General features: G+C 49.8%; 1 protein-coding gene across 1 annotated transcript; it reads left to right on the top strand.

Annotated features, from left to right (window-relative positions):
• The first annotated feature begins 10089 nt into the window (after window positions 1-10089).
• LOC119355341 (sugar transport protein MST1-like) lies at window positions 10090-13850 on the top strand. The gene is made up of 3 exons (XM_037622134.1): window positions 10090-10392; window positions 12112-13064; window positions 13160-13850. The coding sequence occupies exons 1-3, from the start codon at window positions 10257-10259 to the stop codon at window positions 13592-13594; spliced, it is 1524 nt and encodes a 507-aa protein (XP_037478031.1). The 5' UTR covers window positions 10090-10256; the 3' UTR covers window positions 13595-13850.
• Window positions 13851-15400: the final 1550 nt, after the last annotated feature.

The raw sequence follows: 15400 nt of genomic DNA, 5'->3' as shown, positions 1-15400 counted from the left end.
CAGAACATGAAGCAACTCCGCAGCTTCCTTGGGCTCGCAAGCTATTGTCGAAGGTTCGTTGAGAACTTTTCAAAGATTGCGGAGCCGCTTTCCAACCTTCTCTAGAAGCACGTCAAGTACGTTTGGTCTCCCGAGTGTGACATCGCTTTCAACACCCTGAAAGAGAAATTAGTCATTGCTCCAATTCTGCCTCCCCCTAATGAATCCAAACCGTTCGAGGTCTTCTACGATGCTTGTCTTCAAGGTCTTGGTGCAGTGTTGATGCAAGAGAAGAAAGTTGTGGCTTATACCTCTCGCCAGTTGAAGCCCAATGAGAAGAACTACCCCACTCACGACCTCGAGTTGGCGGCAGTTGTGCATGCTCTTTTGACTTGGAGACAACTCTTATTGGGAAGAAAAGTGGACATCTTCACTGACCACAAGAGTCTCAAGTACATCTTCACTCAGCCTAATCTCAGCCTCAGGAAGATTCGTTGGGTCAAAATGATTCAAGAGTATAATCCGAGTATCGAATATACTCCAGGCAAGGCCAATGTAATTGCTGACGCATTGAGCAGGAAGGCTTACTGCGACAGTTTGATTCTCAAGCCTTACCAACCCGAGCTTTGTGAAGCTTTCTGCAAACTCAACCTGCAAGTTGTTCCTCAAGGTTTCCTCGCCAACCTTCAAGTCTCTCCTACTTTGGAAGATCAGATTCGTGAGGCTCAACTTCTTTATGCTATGGTGAAGAAGGTGAAGATTGGGATTGCCAAGAGTCAACCCAAGTACAAATGCTATCGTCTTGATGACAAGGATACTCTCTTCTTTGAGGATCACATTGTTGTGCCTAAAGGTGACCTTCGCAAAGTCATTATGAACGAGGCTCACAATTCACTCCTCTCTATCCACCCTGGGAGTACGAAGATGTACCAGGACCTCAAACAGGCGTATTGGTGGGCTTGAATGAAGCGCGAGATTGCTCAGCTCGTGAATGAATGTGATGTCTGCAGAAGAGTGAAGGCAGAACACCAACGACCAGCTGGTCTCCTCCAACCTCTTGCCATTCCAGAATGGAAGTTTGACCACATTGAGATGGACTTCGTGATGGGATTTCTAAAGTCAAAGCGTGGCAATGATGCTATATTCGTTGTCATCGACAAACTCACTAAAGTGGCTCACGTTCTGCCTATTAAAGAGTCTATCACAGCAGCTCAATTGGCAGAGCTTTATACCTCTCGGATTGTCTCTCTGCACGGTATTCTGCAGTTGATATCTTCAGACCGTGGCAGCATCTTCACCTTGAAGTTTTGGGATTCTTTTCAGAAGGCCATGGGCACCAACATCCGTTTTAGCACAACTTTTCAACCTCAAACTAGCGGCCAAGTCGAGCGTGTCAATCAGATTTTGGAAGATATGCTCAGGGCTTGCATTATCTCTTTCGGTATGAAGTGGGAAGATTGTCTTCCATATGCCGAGTTCTTCTACAACAACAGCTTTCAAGTGAGTTCGGGCAAGGCCCCATTTGAAATTCTCTATGGCAGGAAGTGTCGTACTCCTCTTAACTGGTCAGAGACCGGTGAACGTCAACTCCTTGGAAATGACTTGATCACAGAGGCAGAAGAGATGTGCAAAGTCATTCGTGATAACCTCAAAGCAGCGCAATCGCGCCAGAAGAGCTACTATGATAGTAAGCATCATGATTTGGCTTTCAAGATCGGAGGCCATGTTTACCTCCGCGTCTCTCCAATGAAAGGTACTCATCGCTTCGGTATCAAAGGGAAGCTTGCCCCTAGATACGTGGGTCCTTTCAAGATCGTCAGCAAGAGAGGCGATCTCGCCTATCAACTTGAGCTTCCCTCCAACTTTGCAAATGTGCATGACATGTTCCATGTCTCCCAGCTCCACATTCAAGACCCTTGACCGCACCATCAACTTCGAAGACATTGATCTCCAAGAAGACCTTTCTTATCGTGAGCACCCAGTTGCTATTCTTGAAGAGACTGGACGCAAGACTCGCAGTAAGTCAATCAAATTCCTCAAAGTCAACTGGTCACACCATTCCGACAGTGAAGCCACCTGGGAACGCGAGGATCACCTCCGTTCTAAGTACCCGGCGTTTTTCCAGTCCTAGATCTCGGGACGAGATCCTTTTGTAGTGGTGGAGTGTTGTAACACCCCAGATGTAATTTACCTTATATGTATCCCAACTCTTGCCGTTTCCGGCCTAAGTTATTTTATTTTCCTCGGGTTTAGGTTTTTGTCTCCGTGTGTTGTTGCCTTTGTCATGCATCTCATATCATGCCATCATGTGCATTGCATTTGCATACGCGTTCGTCTCATGCATCCGAGCATTTTCCCCATTGTCTGTTTTGCATTCCGGCGCTCCTATGTCACCCGGTGGTCCTTTCTACCTCTTTTCGTGTGTGGGGGTTAAACATTTCCGGATTGGACCAATACTTGCCAAGCGGCCTTGGTTTACTACCGGTAGACCGCCTGTCAAGTTTCGTGCCATTTGGACTTCGTTTGATACTCCAACGGTTAACCGAGGGACCGAGAAGGCCTCGTTTCTGTTGCAGCCCAACACCCTTCCATTTTGGCCCAAAACCCACCTAAACCCTCTCCATCATCTAGAGCGTTCGATCACGATCGCGTGGCCGCAAACCGCACCTCATTTGGAGCTCCCTAGCTCCCTCTACCTCTATAAATAGATCCCCTCCCGAAATTCCCGGATCTCCTCTCCTCTAACCCTAAAAATTCAGCTCCGCCGCCATCGGACACGTCCGGTCGCAACCGGACGCGTCCGCCCATCGCGCCCAGCCAGCCACAGCGTGCCACGTGGCACCCCGGCACCAGCCGCCGCCGCGACACACGAAAGCTCGCGGCCGACCCTCCCCGCTGCCCGACCGGGCCCCTCGCCTCGCCGCCTACCAACGCCCGTCTTCCTCCCGTCCGGCCGTCCGAGACGCCCTGCACCGCTGCCCGCCACTCCTGGCCACCAAGCTCCGCCAAGCTCCGGCGAGCTTCGCCAGCGCCGCGCCCGGCGAGAAGCCGCACCACCTTGCCGCGCCCTCCTCCGCCTCACCGCTCCACCGTCGTCCACCTCCTCCGGCCGGCGTGCCCGCCAAGTTCGGTGACGAACTCCGGCGACCCCGAGCTGCTACAGTGTTGAGTCCAGATCCAGATCCAAAAAACCCTAGGGTTGATTTCCCCTCTCCCCTTATTTTTTTGCAAACTTTGGTAGGCTATAACTCCGCATCCGTAGCTCCGATTTGTGCGTGTAGCATATCAAATTGTTCGCCTCGATGAGTACATCATTTCATCTCATTGCATCATTTTCATTTGAGCTCATCTTGATGCCCAAAATGCTGTTGGAAGAGGGCTATGTGGTTAATTTGGCAGATCTGTTTCAGCAAATAGATATTTGTCATTTTTGCCATGTTTAATGTGTGCACGATATGATCCTGAGCTCTACATGTGTTTTTTTATATGCCATGCCATCTTTACAGAGGTGCTTACCATGTATTTTTGTGATATTTGTGATGACTAGCACAAGCTTGCAAAGTAGTGTAATCGGTAATGCTGATTTCAGGGACTTAGATTTTCACCAAGTCCATGTCCTGATTTTGTCGTTATGCCATATGTTCATGTTGTTTCCTAGCGATCCGTGCCTCTTTTGAGGATGATCAGTAAGGATGTTTTGTTAACATTATGGTGCTCTATCCATCCATGTCTTTGTTTGCATTTATGGAGCAACCTAGCTTGAGTCAATCGAGCTCTACTTTTGCTATATCGTGAATCCTGGCAGATTGTTGACATGATTAGCGATTTTGCCGAGGATGTTGCTATTGATCCGTGCATGCTATGTTGTTGTGCTTGCCATTTCTAGCTCATATGCCATGTCGTCTTGATGGGTGTATGCTTAGTTTGTCATGCCATGCTCTGTAGTGAGTGCATCGAGCTCGTAAACATGCCTACTCGTTAACTGTTTTGCATGCTCCAGTTTTTCACTAAGTCTGAGATCTGTTTATGTTTTTGCCATGTTCACATGCTTGCAATTGTATTTTCTGATCCCTTTTGGCTCAAGGTCACTAAGGGACTTTTGTTAAGTGCTTTGAGTAGCTTCATGCAATGCCTTGATTTGCCTTGTTAAGTTCCTGTAGCATGTAGTGTTCATGCTCTAAAGTGTGCTTCCTGATGATAAATTTCAGACGTGTTAATTTCACTAAGTCTGAAACCTGTTATCATTTGCATTTTGGCCATGCTTGTTTGAACCTATTATTGGATGAATTAGCCCTAGCTCAGTGTTCATCTTTTGTCAAGCATCATGAGTGAATCCCTGCCATGTATTTTGTTGTCATGTTTGAGTGCCGTAGCACATTTATCTTGATGCATTTAGTTGGCTACTTGCTGATTATCGCAGACCGGTGCCATATTTGATTTGCTTGCCATTTCCAAACCGTGCATCCGATTCCGGTGATCTTTATATCGATTTCAACCGAAATCACCTAACCTTTCCAGTGGCACTCTTGGATTTCCAAGTTGAGGCCAGGTTCAATCATTCCTTGTCAAATCTTGCATATGCATCACATACCGCATCCCGCATAGCATACCATGTTTGCATCATGTTGTTTGAGCATTGCACGTGGTTGATTGTGTTCCGTTTTCTTGTTGTTCTTGTTTTGGTAGAGCCGGGAGACGAGTTCACGAACGAGGAGACCGTTGAGTTCACTTACGAGGATCAAGGCAACTCTGACAACTTTCCAGGCAAGATGATCATACCCTCGAAATCACTTCTATCTTTGCTTGCTAGATGCTCGCTCTTTAGCTATGCCTATGCTACGATACCTACCACTTGCTTATCATGCCTCCCAAATTGCCATGTCAAACCTCTAACCCACCATGTCCTAACAAACCGTTGATTGGCTATGTTACCGCTTTGCTCAGCCCCTCTTTGGAAGATTGGAGATTGTTCCTTGTTGGAACATTGTTTATTGTTGGGATATCACCATATTATCTTGTTTATCTTAATGCACCTATATACTTGGTAAAGGGTGGAAGGCTCAGCCTTTTTCCTAGTGTTTTGTTCCACTCTTGCCGCCCTAGTTTTCGTCATATCGGTGTTATGTTCCCGAATTTTGCGTTCCTTACACGGTTGGGTTATAATGGGAACCCCTTGATAGTTTGCCCTGAATAAAACTCCTCCAGCAATGCCCAACCTTGGTTTTACCATTTGCCACCTAGCCTCTTTTTCCCTTGGGTTTCCGGAGCCCGAGGGTCATGTTTATTTAAACCCCCCTGGGCCAGTGCTCCTCTGAGTGTTGGTCCGACTGAGCTGCCTGCGGGGCCACCTCGGGGAAACTTGAGCGTTGGTTTTACTCGTAGCTAGTCTCATCTGAGTGTGCCCTGAGAACGAGATATGTGTAGCTCCTATCGGGATTTGTCAGCACATTCGGGCGGTGTTGCTGGACTTGTTTTACCATTGTCGAGGATGTCTTGTAAAACTGGGATGTTGAGTCTGATCGGAATATCTCGGGAGAAGGAATATCCTTCGTTGACCATGAGAGCTTGTGATGGGCTAAGTTGGGACTCCCCTGCAGGGATTTGAACTTTCGAAAGTCGTGCCCGTGGTTATGGGCAGATGGGAATTTGTTAATGCCCGGTTGTAGATAACATGAAACGAAACTTAATTAAAATGAATCAACCGCGTGTGTAACCGTGATGGTCTCTTCTTGGCGGAGTCTGGGAAGTGAACACGGTGTTGGAGTAATTCTTGACGTAGGTTGTTCTAGGATCACTTCTTGATCATAGTTGTTCGACCGTGCTTTTGCCTTCTCTTCTCGCTCTCTTTTGCGAATAGGTTAGCCACCATATATGCTAGTAGCTTGCTGTAGCTCCACATCATACCTTTCCCTTACCTATAAGCTTAAATAGTCTTAATCATGAGGGTGCGAGATTGCCGAGTCCCCGTGACTCACAGTTTACTTCCACAACCAGATGCAGGGACCGATGATACCGTTCCAGACAATGCGCTTGAGCTCAAGTGGGAGTTCTATGAAGACTCTCGCCGTTACTATGTGTCTTTCCAGATGATCAGTAGTGGTGCCTAGTTGGGGCGATCATGGACCGTGTCGCATGTTGGGTTGATCTTTATTTTGGTACCGTAGTCGGACCATGATTGTATTGGATGATTGTAATGTTATTCATGTACTTGTGTGACATGGCGAGTGTAAGCCAACTATGTATCCTTTCCCCTTTTATCTATTTACATGGGTTGTTTTGAAGATTACCTTACTTGCGACATTGCTTTCAATGCGGTTATGCCTCTAAGTCGTGCTTCGACACGTAGGAGATATAGCCGCATCGAGGGTATTACACCAGCTACCAATGGAGTTTTCTGGGAGGCTGTGTAACTAGTGCCATGCTAGTCCTTTCAGCTTTAAAGGGGGTATTTGATTGCGCGGAGATCATCGCCGCGAGCCATATGAATATGGAGAAGAAAGTCCTCAATCCATACCGCGGGATCTGTCGTTCCATCGTACGATTCAATGTTTATGAGTTTAAACCCTTCTGGAAACTGGTGCTGCATTACCTCGTCAGTAAAGCATAAGGGGTGTGCGGCACCTCTGTATCGGGCAACGTCACGACAGAGTTCAGATGACATCCGTGTTCCGTTTTCGGCCCGGGTCAGGTTATGCCTATCGCGCCAGGCTTGATGGCCATCTTCTCGCGTCAGGGCACGCCCCCTTGATCCATAGATTGATCTAGCTTGACCGGCTCTATTGTCTAGGTCCTGGTGTAAGTCGTAGGTGTATCCGGGAGCCGCCGCCTCTTCGCCTCTACGGTGAGGTGATGCAGGTTGGTATTCGGCGTAAGCAGCCGCTTTGTCTCACCCACGTGGTGGTCGGTTTGGTTCATCAGCGCGGTCATATCTTGAAGGTCTTGGCTCAAGGGCCTCGTCATCGAATTGTGGCAGTAGCCGACGCTTCGGATAACTCTTTGTTGGGCACTCAAGGCCATATTCTTTGGCGGCTAGGACCTGGGTCCATCTGTCATTGAGCGTATCCTGTTCGGCCTGAAGCTGTTGTTGTTTATTTTTTAGGCTCCGCGCAGTTGCGATGAGCTGTCGTTTGAAGCGTTCTTGCTCGAGGGGTTCCTCTGGCATGATGAAATCTTTGTTGCCGAGGCTGACATCCTTCTCGGAGATTGGTAGATAGTTACTATCTTCCGAATCCTCATTTCCCGACTGGCTCGTTGGGATTAACTTGTCCCTCCTCCCATTCATCCTGCTCGTATGCAGGCACGACCGGGTCTTCTAGATCTTCGGCATCGTCCGTAGTGTTATTATCTCCAGTAACGGTATTGGTTTCCTTTTCGCAATGCGATTTTGAGCGGCGTCGCTGATGTCGATGTTTTGGTGGTGCCTCGGCGGGCTTGTCTTCGCTTGGATCCTTCCTGCCATCGTCGTCATCCTTTTTGGGTGTATCCACCATATACACATCATATGTGGAGGTGGTCGTCCAACGCCCGGTAAAGGGTGGGTCTTGGCCTGGTTTGTCTCCGGTGTCGTCGTCCATGCCGTCGATGTCTTCGGAGGCGTAGTCGAGCATGTCAGTTAAGTCTTCGATAGTGGCTACAAAATGGGTGGTTGGTGGGATGCAAAATTCCCTGTACCCAGCCCCTAGTTCGGACTGGGTGTGGTTCGGAAGTGATACTTCCGTAATGGCAAGGGATCGCATTAAGTCCAAGGCCTCGCTTAAGAGCGAATGCCGGACGGGGAACCGAGGACCTGCGGGGCTAGCCATGGCAGATTCTACCAGGCTGTGTTTACCAGACGCAGACCTTGAGAATTCGGAGTTGGCATCCAGAGGCGAGTTCGGCTCTCCGATGACAGGGAGAGTTCTGCTTGATTCCAGGCTCGTCGAAGACATAGTTGCCTTTGGGTCTTCGGAGAAGAGCTCGGTAGTAGGAGAGAGTTCGGTGGGTTTCAGACACCCATCTTCGGATGAGGTGGTCTGCTCTGGATCTGAAGCCAGAGCTGGGATGATAGTTGGTCCTTGAGCGGTGCCCGATGATGGATCCGAGGCCGTGAACCCTTCGAAGATCAAGTCTCCTCGGATATCGGCGATGTAATTCGGGCTCTCGAATCTAATCTGATGACCAGGGGCATAGTTGTTGATCTGTTCGAGGTGACCAACCGAATTGGCATGCAGAGCGAGGCCGCCGAACACAAAAAGTTGACTGGGGAGGAAGATTTCCCCGAAAACAACATCATTGTTGATGATCGAACGAGCCATCGAACCTTCTGTCGATGACACAGTGGAACTCTCAATGAAAGCACCAATGTCGGTATCAAAACCGGCCGATCTCGGGTAGGGGGTCCCAAACTGTGCGTCCGAGGATCGAAGGAACAGGAGACAAAGGGGACAAGATGTTTACCCAGGTTCGGGCCCTCTTAATGGAGGTAAAACCCTACTTCCTGCTTGACTGACTTTGATGAGTATAGGGGTTACAAGAGTTTATCTACCTCAAGATCGTAATGGCTAAACCCTAGATGTCTAGCCTATATGAAATCTGATAGCTTCTACGGACTAGCCCCTCTGGTTTATATAGACACCAGAGATGCCTAGGGTTGTACATAGTCGGTTTACAGAAGAATGAAACTATACATCCAGACGCCAATCTTGCAATCCACGCAAAGGAGAGTCTATCCGGACACGGGGGAAGGCCTTCTACCTTGTATCTTCATGGCCCATCAGTCCGGCCCATATCACACAGCCCGGACACCTGAGGACCCCTTAATCCAGGACTCCCTCACCTACCCCTCCACATTTTCCTCTGCCTGTCCACCGTCGCCGCCATTTTCCACTCCCCGTCTGCCTCTGCCACCACCAGTAGCCATGCACTCCCACGCCGCCGGATAAGGGGCTACCCATTTCTAATGCTGGAGCACCATATGCAACTCCTTGAGTAGATCCGGGCAAGGCGCGAAGCTCGGATCGCCGCAGGACTACCTCAGGATGTAGGGGCTGTTTGGTTCTATGCCTAACCATGCCACACTTTACCATACAATGTTCCCACACTTGTCTAAGGTTAGTTCTTCAAAATGAGAGCCACAAGTTGGCAAGCCTAAGGGAATCTTGCCACATTTTTTGAGTGTATGTGATGTGGGGCCCTAGTGTGGCTTGCCTAAGGTGTGGCTTGAACCAAACACCCGTCCAAGTTGGTCAAACTTGCCTAACCTTAGGTGTGGCAACCTTAGGCAAACTTAGTCTCAAACCAAACAGCCCCGTAGTGGATCTGGAGGAAGAGGAGGAGGATCATTTTGGGGACGCTGGGGACGTAGATCTGCAGGCGGAGCAGGAGGCCATCCTCGATTCCCTCCAATCGGGGTTGGATGCAGAGGCGAGACACCGTCGCCGACATGAGATGAAGGCGCAACACGCTGCAGAGGAGGAGGAGATGCTCGCCTACATGGATGAGGTCGAGCCGGAGGAGGATGAGCCGAAGCCCTCCTACGTGCCCGTCCACCTGGCGCCCGGCACGGACGTCATGGACATCTCCGACAATGAAGATTAGCTAGGGTAGTACGTATGATTTTTTTTCTCTCTCTCCATATTTTGTATGGATCTAGGGGTTCAAATATGAGAGACTCGAATGTAGAGTACCTAATTTGAGGCTTGACCGGTCACTGACGCGTCCGGCCACGTCCGCGGACGTTTGAGGGATCGGATTTGCCAAATCCGGCTATAGATGCTCTCAAGAGGCAGTATATGTGGGACATCATGATCCATCCATGAAAAACTTATTAAATATCCGGTTAATCTCGTTGAATTTGAACTATTGTTGTACTAGACTTATTTGCATGCCATGTATGAATGATTTATGCTATTTTTTCTATTCAAAATTTAATAAATTTCATTTTTTTTGTGAAATCCATCCGATCAGTCGAAACCCGGTTTAAAATGTATACGGATGGCTTTAAATAGATAGCTCCCGCATTATGCCGTGGGGTGTCCTGGTAAGCGTGAAATGCGCAAGTGGAGCTTATGTGGATGAGGTCAGCAACGTTTTGGAAGAGCCTAGACATTATATAAGGACTCTCCCTGAAAGCCTGTACATAAACATTTGGCAGCACGCGAGCAGCTCCGAAGACATCAGCACTGCGCGCTCTCGCGCAAGCTATAGCCAGCCTCGCGCTATCTCGTGCTCCTACCAGCGACACCACACCTCCGATTCACGTCGTGCCTTTGACCCGCGTGGGAGAGCGAGGACCGGGGATGGCCGGCGGCGTTTTCCTCCTCAACGGCGCCGGCGCGCCGGACTACGGCGGCGCGCTGACCGTCCCCGTCGTGGTGACCTGTCTCATGGCGGCCTCCGGCGGCCTTATCTTCGGCTACGACATTGGCATCTCAGGTGCGTCATGGTCCCCATCGCCGTCCGTACATCTCTCTTGGTGGAACTGTGGACGGAATACCTGCCTACGACGCTCCTCGCACGTTTCTCCCTTTGGTTGGAGTTTGGATGGACGGAGGGAGTGAGTTTTATCGATCAGTTCGTGGTTCGCCTCTCGATGCTGTTCTTGATTTGGGTATTAAAGTATTAGATTTCCAGTAGCTATGCTGTGAGTTGGCCACCATCTGCGGCCAATCGAAATCGTGATCTGAAGCCATGAAGAGCATCCTGCTAAATAAAATTTAATTATACTAGTAGTTTCAGCTTAGTTTGTCTCCATGTCCGATCCCCAAATATCTCCAAATCGCACCGCAACTTCTAATCTAACCAGTCAGGCAGGCATGTGCCTTCGTCTTCGTCGATCACCCACACGCCAAACAGGCAGGCAGTAAAATATTGAGTTGGTACGACGACTAGATCCAATTGAAAGCCCGGCAGGCCCTGTCACCCGTCCTCCTCCCGTCAGATCAGTCCTTGCGCTGCACAAATCACACTCCCGGGAACAGTGGTGCCCAGCACTGTACACGGCCGGGAGCATCGCAGAAAGATATTTATACTCCTCCCACCAGTAAGGCTTGTGCGCCAAGCCGTACTACGTGAATCAAGCCAAATGGTCCCTTCATCACACCCTTTCTTCTCCCATGATCTTCATTCACATCGACGACAGGGACCGGAGGAGAGGGCACACCCGATTCGTGTCGAGTTGGACGGGGCCAGCGGCGTGCTGTCCGGCGATCCCACGGCTCGTGGAGCGCCCATTAGACACGACAGCTATGGCACGGCTCGTTAGCTTTCACGCTCGCCGATTCGTTCGTGTCGTTGATGGCTCATTCTGACTTCGGACCAAGCTGAGCACAGCTTTTCTGCTCGGTGTTAGTACGGCCTTCTGCCCTTAATCGTCCGTGTCACCACGCGCATCACCAGTTTTGGACGGCATATACGCGATAAGGTGCCGTGCTGGCGACGGCGAGACGTCCCGCCGGGTGACCCGTCGCGATTTTTTTTCCCGGGGGTATCGAAGCCAAAGCCAGCCGGGATTTGTGATACGTTTCTGAGTTCCTAGTAGCGGAAAGGGGTACTGGCAAAGTTGCTTTTCCACTCGAATTTGGTGGATAGGCTTCCTGGTCCTAGGTGGGGTTTATTCGAGCAGTGGAGTACTATAGGCTACTCTCCTACTACTCAGTTGTTAGTCGATTGTGCTCTCGCGAAAGGAAGCTAGGATCGACCGGGATTAGGAGCGTGTCATTTCCGAGCGAGTGATGGACGGATGAGGTTGACAAGATCGGACTTTTATCATGAGATATCATGCTACTAGTTTCATACGATGATTGGTAAAGAATACTTGCGTCTTTCTGAACAAAAACGAATATTTGCTTTCCGCAAAAATAAGAAGGGAATATTTGCGCCAGTGAGTGTCAAATAATGCCAACGAATCCGGTTGCCAGAAAGAATAGTGCTGTACTAAGATCTAAGAATCGGTTATCTGACTATTTTGGTTCGAGGAAGAATAGAGTATATATCAACACTTGGGTTTACGGTCATCCGCAGTTAATAATAATATACTAATAGAGAAGCTAAATCACGCTCGTTCCAATTTGCGTGTCATTTTATCGTAGTACGTACTAACTCTGCAAATGATTTAAGTGAATCGTGTTCATGGCACTAACGTCTTGGGATCAGGGGGCGTCTCGGAGATGGAGTCTTTCCTGAAGAAGTTCTTCCCGGGCTTACTCAAGACGACGAGGCACGCGAGCAAGGACGTCTACTGCATGTACAACGACCAGGCGCTCACGGCCTTCACCTCCTCGCTCTACGCCTTCGGCATGGTGGGCACGCTGGTGGCGAGCCGGGTCACCCGGCGGGTCGGCCGCAAGGCCATCATGGTCATCGGGGGGAGCATGTTCCTCGTCGGCTCGCTCGTCAACGCCGCCGCGGCCAACCTCGCCATGCTCATCGTCGGGCGGATGCTGCTCGGCCTGGGCCTCGGGTTCTCCGGCCAGGCCACGCCGGTCTACCTTGCCGAGATGTCGCCACCGCGGTGGCGCGGCGGGTTCATCTCCGCGTTCCCTCTGTTCATCAGCGTGGGGTACCTCGTCGCCAACCTGATCAACTACGGCACGTCGCGGATTCCCGAATGGGGCTGGCGCCTGTCCCTCGGCCTCGCGGCCGTCCCCGCCGCCGTCATGGTGCTGGGCGCCGTGCTCATCACGGACACACCGAGCAGCCTCGTCCTGCGCGGGAAGCACGACCATGCCCGCGCCGCGCTCCAGCGCGTCCGCGGCAAGGGCGTGGACGTTGACGCGGAGTTCGGCGACATACTGGCCGCCGTGGAGCACGACCGGCGGAACCAGGAGGGCGCGTTCCGGCGGATCCTGTGGCGGGAGTACCGGCCGTACCTGGTGATGGCCGTGGCGTTCCCCGTGTTCCTGAACCTCACCGGCGTGACCGTGTCGGCCTTCTTCTCGCCGATACTCTTCCGGACCATAGGGTTCGGTAGCGACGCGGCGCTGATGGGCGCCATCATCCTCGGCCTGATGAACATCGGCGGCATCATCGCCTCGGGCGTCGCCATGGACCGCTACGGCCGGAAGCTGCTCTTCGCGATCGGCGGCGCGCTCATGTTCACCTGCCAGGCATGCAATGCATACAACAAAGACCTACAGTACTACATTTTCCATCCCAGCGTACGTATGCTCTGGGACACTGATGGCTTTGCGTTTGATTGCAGGTGGCAATGGCGAGCATCGCGGGGACGCACCTGGGGCACGGCAGCAAGATGCCCAAGGGGTACGCGGTGGCGGTGCTGGTGCTGACGTGCGTCTTCTCGGCCAGCTTCAGCTGGTCGTGGGGTGCGCTGTACTGGACCATCCCCGGCGAGATATACCCGGTGGAGGTGCGGTCGGCGGGGCAGGGCACGGCGGTGGCGCTCAACCTGGGCCTCAACTTCGTGCAGGCGCAGTGCTTCCTGGCGATGCTGTGCAGCCTCAAGTACGGCGTCTTCGTCTTCTACGCGTGCTGGCTCGTCGTCATGACCGCCTTCGCCATGGCGTTGGTGCCGGAGACCAAGGGCGTGCCGCTTGACTCCATGGGCCACGTCTTCGCGCGCCACTGGTACTGGGGCAGGTTCGTCAAGGACCACAAGTTCGGAAATGAGTCCACCTGACCTGCGTCTGCGTGCGTCCTTGGCATATGGCTTGGTTTCGCATTGTGTCATGGATATATAATACTCCTATTAGCGCTAGATTGGTACTCGTAGTCCGGTAAAACTCGAAAGTGGGAGAATCAAAAGGGCGCGCCTTGCTGCACCCATAAACCAAGGGACAAAAATATAAACCTTTAGCTAAGATTTTTAGACTGAGCGATGCTCTCTTGTCGAAAAACTTTTAATCCGTCTATTTCCAGGTCATCGCTAATGCGCATCTGCGGAAATGCTCAATCCTTGCTTGTGGGATGGGGATGTCTTGCTTAAACAATCAAGTGAGATTAGCAAAAAAATGGCCGTGCGTTGCAACGGAAGAGAAAAATCACATGTGTATATTCTAAAAAGTATGGCTCAAGGCCTTCATAGGTCCACACCTCTTTTTTAACACGATGCCCACCTATGTCACCTTTTAACCTCCTTTTCCCTCTCATCGACAGTGGTCGCCGTGTCCAAGACAATGCACGCGAGCAACACAAATACTGATAAAACTAAGTAGAGTGTGTTTTTCCACATAACTTCATTTCAAAAATAATAAATAGCACACAGGTAATTCATAGTGCATACTATCAAATTTTACAACCTTTAATATTATCTAACTATTTTGTCTGGCTAACAAAATCACTTTGATATTATTTTAAAAACTACAACCTATTGGTCTACGGATGTATACAATTGAAAACCTTAAGAACTTATGGACATTTTCAAAATAAAGAATTAATGTTTGCACGATTTAAAAATTATATTTATATAATACATAATACATAATTAAATTAATGTTTTATTACTCATACCATTATTATTTACTCTGAAACATAAATTTAAGTCGTTAAATTTTGATCCACTGACAATTTTTAGATTTAGACAAATTTTTTTTAGAAGGAATACCATGTGCATACTCTAGCAATCCAACCACGTAATTTGAATACACTTGATGTGTTACCGGGCAGGAAGCCCACCTAACTCCTAAGGCCCAGCCACCACGGTACGTACTAATTAGTGCTAATTAGTATACTAGTTTTTTTTGAGGAAAGACCATCATGACTAGCTTTATTAATCAATCAATATTACATCATTCACGATATGTGAAACTAAGAACCCAGGTGGTTCATTAGTCCAACTAGTCTCACACTTAGTACTAAAACTGAATTTAGCTAGCTCGTGAGCTACTGAGTTTGCTTCACGAAAACAATGAGAAAAAATGACCTTTCCTATCAAAGTTGCTATATCAATGCATTCGGCAAAAACCGTCGCTGCTGCATCCCACCATTGGTTTTGTCCTTGACAGCAATTAACAACGCTTAGGGAATCCGACTCTGCTTCGACCCTGTTAAAGCCCAATGAGTTTGCCAAGCTTAGGCCGTCTCGCATCGCCATAGCCTCAGTTGTAGTGATGTCCGCTGCAAACTGAATATACCTGCATTGAGCTACAATAAATCGCCCTTTGTCATCCCGTAGAACTGCCGCAGTAGCACCAGAGCCTTCATCTGCATGGAAGGAGGCATCTACATTTAGCTTTACGTGCCTTGCCTCCGGCCTCTTCCACTTGTGTACTCTTTGATCATTCTTTCGTGAGAAAGTTTCCTTGTAGTTCCCGACAATGCTCAGGATTGAGACAGGCCACCAAGATGCAGGGGGGACACGAATCATGATGGGTGTGGCGATGCCGCAGCCACCATATATACCAGCTTCCTGCTGCCACAACTTCTTTCAGGGTTACATTTGGCATAGTCACCAACGGCAAGTCTGGTTCTGTGAGAATAAATTCCA

The sequence above is a fragment of the Triticum dicoccoides genome, chromosome 2A (genome assembly GCF_002162155.2).
Source record: "Triticum dicoccoides isolate Atlit2015 ecotype Zavitan chromosome 2A, WEW_v2.0, whole genome shotgun sequence".
NCBI lineage: Eukaryota > Viridiplantae > Streptophyta > Magnoliopsida > Poales > Poaceae > Triticum > Triticum dicoccoides.
Note: the sequence above shows the minus strand (reverse complement) of the source record. Positions and strands in the feature narration are given on the sequence as shown.

Excerpts from the sequence above, each read along its gene's own strand:
- LOC119355341 (XM_037622134.1), top strand. The coding sequence starts at position 10,257 with ATGGCCGGCGGCGTTTTCCTCCTCAACGGCGCCGGCGCGCCGGACTAC. Across the intron at positions 10,393-12,111 it reads CTACGACATTGGCATCTCAG|GGGGCGTCTCGGAGATGGAG; the intron begins GTGCGTCATGGT and ends TCTTGGGATCAG. Across the intron at positions 13,065-13,159 it reads CGCTCATGTTCACCTGCCAG|GTGGCAATGGCGAGCATCGC; the intron begins GCATGCAATGCA and ends GTTTGATTGCAG.